Source organism: Ovis aries, chromosome 3 (assembly GCF_016772045.2).
Source record: "Ovis aries strain OAR_USU_Benz2616 breed Rambouillet chromosome 3, ARS-UI_Ramb_v3.0, whole genome shotgun sequence".
NCBI classification, from domain to species: Eukaryota; Metazoa; Chordata; class Mammalia; order Artiodactyla; family Bovidae; genus Ovis; species Ovis aries.
In genome coordinates, this window is record NC_056056.1 from 222714435 (window position 1) to 222719801 (window position 5367).

General features: G+C 63.7%; 1 protein-coding gene across 1 annotated transcript; it reads left to right on the top strand.

The window, feature by feature from the left end:
• Positions 1–1030: 1030 nt before the first annotated feature.
• Positions 1031–4882, top strand: LOC114113836 (MAPK-interacting and spindle-stabilizing protein-like). The gene is made up of 3 exons (XM_027966009.1): positions 1031–1109; positions 1716–1822; positions 4253–4882. The coding sequence occupies exons 1-3, from the start codon at positions 1031–1033 to the stop codon at positions 4880–4882; spliced, it is 816 nt and encodes a 271-aa protein (XP_027821810.1).
• The last annotated feature ends 485 nt before the right edge of the window (positions 4883–5367 follow it).

A 5367-nucleotide genomic window follows, 5' to 3' on the forward strand; every position in this document is an offset into this window, starting at 1 on the left:
GGAAGCAGAAGCCAAAGCGTCAGGTCATCAGCAGCCACGCCCACCCACGCGTCCTTGGGAGGACAGGGGCCTCTGATCCGGGGAGGAGGCTGGGAGCCTTCCCAAAGGCCCCCACTGCAACCCCACTGTGACCCCCAAGTCCACTCGTGTAGATTTGTTTCCTGGAGCCGAGTCGGCGGGGAGGGCGCTGCATCGCATCCGGGCGGCTGGGGCTGCCCTCTGCCCAGCCCTGCGCTGGACTCAGGGCCCACTTGACCAGATGTGCTGGCCTGCCCTGCCCGAGACCTGCCAGGCAGAGAGACACTCCCACGCACTGGCCAAAACACTGTGAGATGAGACTGAGGGGCAGGGTCACTCCAAAGACAAAGTGTGCTCTCCCTCTTAGAAGGGGGAAGCTGCTACGCGGCTAAGTCGCTTCAGTCATGTCCGACTCTGTGCGACCCCGTAGACGGCAGCCCGCCAGGCTCCCCCGTCCCTGGGATTCTCCAGGCAAGAACACTGGAGTGGGCTGCCATTTCCTTCTCCAGTGCATGAAAGTGAAAAGTGAAAGTGAAGTCGCTCAGTCGTATCCGACTCTTAGCAGCCCCATGGACTGCAGCCTACCAGGCTCCACCGTCCATAGGATTTTCCAGGCAAGAGTACTGGAGTGGGAGGGGGAAAGGTCTGAGAAAAGGGCAGTTGGGTTTTGAAGCATGAATAGGAGTTCACCAGGTAAATGGGAATGTGGAATTCCAGCCAGAGGGAGCAAAAGCATGAAAGAGGCAGAGAGCATCGTGTGTGTTGGAGGAGAGTGGAGAATGTAAGAAATTCGGTGTTACTGAGGGGTGAAGCGTGGGGCGGAGGTGGGAGATGAGGCCCCAGAGATGGGCAGGGATGGGATGAAGGAGTCTGGCCTTTTGCTGCAGGTGAGAGGGATTTTAAGCTGTGAAAGGACACGGCCAGCTGCGCATTTTAGAGCAGCAGTGGGTGCGAGAGAAGCAGGGTCACTTGATGAAGCATGGTGCCCGCTGTGAGGTGGTGCCCAGGGAGCATGGCTGTGGGTGCGGGTCCCACCCTGAAAGGGGGCATCCACACTGACGCACGGGGGCCCAGGCAGGAGCAGGTGCCAGGTGAGCCATCCCCACGCCCCAGCCGAGAGCCTCCTGGGGACAGGGACGAGGCCACCTGCCCCGTGGCAGCCAGGCCCCCGGAGCCCTGCGGTCTTACCTGTCTCCTGGACAGAAATTCCACCATTTGAGAGTCACTCCTTTGACTAGCACCTGTTGGCTCACTGGCGTGCTGTGGAAGGTAACTCGTGGAGAGGCCAGGTTGGTGGGGATGGACAGAGAGCTGGGCGTGGCAGAAGCAGCCTGGGGGCGTCCACGCCTGCCGCCCTCCAGCCGTGCGCCCCGGAAGAGGGCGCTCTCGGTTCTGCTTCAGTAAAGGGGGCGACGCGACGTCTAGGTTGGCTTTTGCGCACTTCGCTGAGCGCTTCCGCTGCTCGGCTCCCTGAGCCTGATGGTGCTGCCTGGTGGGGAGCCTCACCCCTTGGAAAGGGCTCAGAGGCCGGGTGGCCCGTCAAGGCTTCGCTGCCCCCTTCACCCCCGGGCGACTCCGGAGCCCACAGGCCCCTCAAGAGCTTTGCACATGGCCCCCGGGGTGAGATTCTGCCCTGCTCGCCCCCTGTGGGCTCCGCGTGAGCCGGGAGCCTGTGTCTCTGGTCAGGTTTCCCACAGGAAGGTGGGCGAGCTGCCATCTGGGGAACCAGCGCAGCCTGAAGCCCCCACCGCCCCCCACCGCCCGAGAGGAAGAGGAGCGTGTCCTTCGGGAGACGGGGAGCTGGGTATCCCGTGTGAGGACCGGCGGCAGGAACTGGAGGAGCCAGGAAGTGCCCAGGCCCTCAGGCTGCCTCCCTCTCCCGGCTTGGGACGGGTCTCTGCCGGGCCTCCCCCTGCCCCTCGCTGGGGGCGGGGCATGGCGCTCTCTTCCGTTCCGGGCGCACACGTGCGTGTGTGCGTGTGTTCAGTCGTGTCCGACTCTGTGCGACCCCGTGGGCTGTACCCGCCAGGCTCCTCTGTCCCTGGGGCTCTCCAGGCAAGAACACTGGAGCGGGTTGCTGTGCCCTTCTCCAGGGGATCTTCGCGACCCAGGGATTGAACCCACATCTCTTGAGTCCCCTGCGTTGGCAGGCGGGTTCTTTACCACTAGTACCCCCTTGGGAAGCCCAAATATATGTGGAAGAAAGTGAAAGTGAAGTCTCTCAGCTGTATCCGACTCTGCAACCCTATGGACTGTAAACCCACCAGGCTCCTCCGTCCATGGGACTCTCCAGGCAAGAATACTGGAATGGGCTGCCATTTCCTTCTCCAGGGGATCTTCCCAATCCAGAGATTGAACCCGGGTCTCCTGCACTGCAGACAGACACTTTACCGTCTGAGCCAACGGGGAAGCCAGATACATGTACACACACACAAATACACACTCAACCATATACAAATACCTCAGCGCAAATAACAGCACAAACACACAAAGACAGACACACACACAAATACGCACACACAGAAGCACACACTCCACCAGCCACCAGCACTGCTGACTTCAGCTCCTGCAATAGCCTAAGGACGGAGATAAGAAGTGCACTAACCAGTCACCAGACTAACCAGTCACTTATCTGGCCAAGACATCACAAAGTGCCCGGTCCGAGAAGGCTGGCCTGCCTCCGGAAGCTGAGCTGCAGTGGGGTGTAGCCGGGGGCACCCATGAGCATGTCTGGGATGCACAGGGTGCAGCTGGGCCAGACATAGGCGGGAGCAGGGCTTGGGGTGGAGGTGTGAAGGAGGGCACCCCCGGATCCTCTGGGGATCTGGGGGGTCTCTGCACCCTCTGTGCCAGTCAGGAGGGAGCCGCAGGGCACGATGAGTCATGCGACGGAGCCTGGGGGCGGCAGGGCTGGTCACGGGAGGCCCCTGGGGGAGGCGATGCCCTGGCTGGGCCTGAAATGCCCAGGGAAGAAGCTGGGCAGAAAGTTCCAAGAGGCAGCAGGACTGAGACAAGGGGCCCAGGGGCCACACGGAGCCAGCGGCCCTCTCTTGCCCTGCCTGTTGGCCTGTGACTCAAGAGCCTTGGGCCGACGAAACTCCTCTCTGCCTGACCGGCTGGTTTGGGGTGTCCTTGGGACAGCCCCACTCCCCCAGCAATCCAGTTTGTCCCCACCTGCCGAACCCCCACCAGGTGTGAGCCCCACGTGGCAATGGGGGCCCTGTGCTCATCACCTGCCTTCAGCGCAGCAGGGTTTTGGAGAACTCAGGAATCGGGACCATGGGGTTACCCGCCCCCGTGGCCCGCCCCATCTCTGGAGAAAGCGGTGGGGACGGACTTCAGAGAGACGAGGAGATGCTTGGGGCGTCCCCAGTGCAGCCCCCCGGATCTTAGGAGTATCTGTGAGTGTCAGCCTCGCAGGCTGAGCCCCCAAAGGGGGCTGGGGAGGGACCCCCACAAGCCGCGGGGTCCACACAGGCTAGCAGCCCGTCATGATGGCAGGTCCCTGCTGGGCCCCGGCCTGGATGAGCTCTGCCCAGTTACCTGCGTCTCGGGGTGAGCTCTGGGTGCCCGGGGGTGTCAGGCTCGGCGCAGGTGTGATCCAGGCCAGGGCAGCCCTTCTCTCCAGGTCCGTCTGGATCGGAACCTGGAGGGGGAGATGGCCTCTTGGAAGAGAGGAGGGAGCCGGAGCGCGCAGGGAGCCTGGGGCAGGAGGGAGGCCATTCCAGAAGGTCCCGCTGGTCTTACCGTTGGGATGGAGGCGGGCCTCGGGGAGAGCCGGGGCACCCCGGGTGCAGGGGTGAGGCGGCAGACGCCCCCAGCTCTGGGCAGCGCCGGCCACACCCAGCCGGGCAGAGCTTGGCTTTTCTGAACCCAGACCACTCTCCTGTTTTTGCGTGAAGGGTGGACGTGGTAACAGATCGGGGCTCTTCTAGGAACCAAGAGCAGGCTGGACACCACACTCCGGGGTCTGAAACATCTCCTTCTCCTACACCTCACCGCACAGGGAACCCGCAAGTGCTGTCTGCGCTGCGTCCCTTCCAGGCATCCTCGGGAGCCCCCCACCACGGCACACAGTGGGCACCGGACAGGGGAGGGGGCGGCGGGGGAGGGGACGGGAGGGGGAGGGGGCAGTCCCAGACTCTCGGCCCCTCCCCTCCTCCGGTTGCTGCTCCCCGTTTCTCTGGGTGTTCAGGGGATGCTGAGGCTGGGTGACCACCTCCCCGCCCTCCAGTCCAGCACGCCCTGGAGGACCCCATGCCCGGCTGTCCGAGCTCCCACCAGCATTGGCAGGCGGAAGCTGGTTTCCTGCCTGGCCGGTTTGCCCTTCAGCTTTGGCCCCTTGTCGTCCTCCTGCGTGATCGCCGCTCTCCCCGGCTTGAGCTGTCAGCCTGCCACCGGCCGAGTGCCCGGCCAGCCCCACCGGCCTCCCAGCTCCAGGTCCGGGGAGCACCCGCCCCCACGGCCTCCCTGCCCCTCTGAGCACACTGACCACGCACAGGCTCACGCCGGCATGGATTCTGATCCGGATCTGAAGGAGCTTTGTGGCTCCCTGAGCGTAGAGGGTGCAGGAGGTACGGTGGCCGGGTGGGGAGTGGAGCCCACCCCGGCCCGGAAGAAACAGCGCTGGAAGGACAGGCCGGAGGCGCCGGCCCTCCGTGGCCTGGACCGCCCTCCCTGCTTCCCCGTCCTCCCACTCGGCGTCCCCCGGCGGCCTTCACCCCCTTCTCGGCCCGTCTTCTCCACTCCTCCGTGCGCCTGGCAACCAGCTGCAGCTCCTGCGCTCAGCGCATCTTGGGTGAACTCAGCCCCTGATCCTGATGCCAAGACTGGCATTTCTAATCCAGCTCCCAAGCCGGCCTAGTTCAGATGACACCTCCAGCCTGAGGGAGGCATTAGTATCAGGCAGGGTCATAGGGGTCCCCAGAGGTGTCCGGCCAAGCGGTGAGCAGTAAGCAGTGCCCGACACCACCAAGCTGGGCGTCCTGACCCGGGAACCAGGCCCCTCCGTCTCACCAGGGCGCAGCAGCAGACCAGTGACACGTGGCTGGTCTTCTTCACCCTCCCTGTGTCCGTGTATTCGCAACGTGACTTTCTACCGCAAATCAGCAGTGACCCGTGACTGCTTTTGGCCGGTGGAATATGGCATAAACCACTCCGTGCTGGTCTGAGCCTGGGCCTTGAGGGTCCCGTGCGTGTCTGCTCCCTCTCAAGGCGCTGGGGCTTCCCAGCTGGTGCTAATGGTAAAGACCCTGCCTGCCAATGCAGGAGACACAAGAGATGCAGGATCAACCCCTGGGTCAGGAGATGCCCCGGAGGAGGGCACAGCCACCCACTCCACTCTTCTCG

Coding starts and splice junctions, on each gene's coding strand:
- LOC114113836 (XM_027966009.1), top strand. CDS start 1,031: ATGGCTGTGGGTGCGGGTCCCACCCTGAAAGGGGGCATCCACACTGAC. Junction 1,110..1,715: donor CAGGCAGGAGCAGGTGCCAG/GTGAGCCATCCC, acceptor GGTTTCCCACAG/GAAGGTGGGCGAGCTGCCAT. Junction 1,823..4,252: donor TTCGGGAGACGGGGAGCTGG/GTATCCCGTGTG, acceptor CCCGCCCTCCAG/TCCAGCACGCCCTGGAGGAC.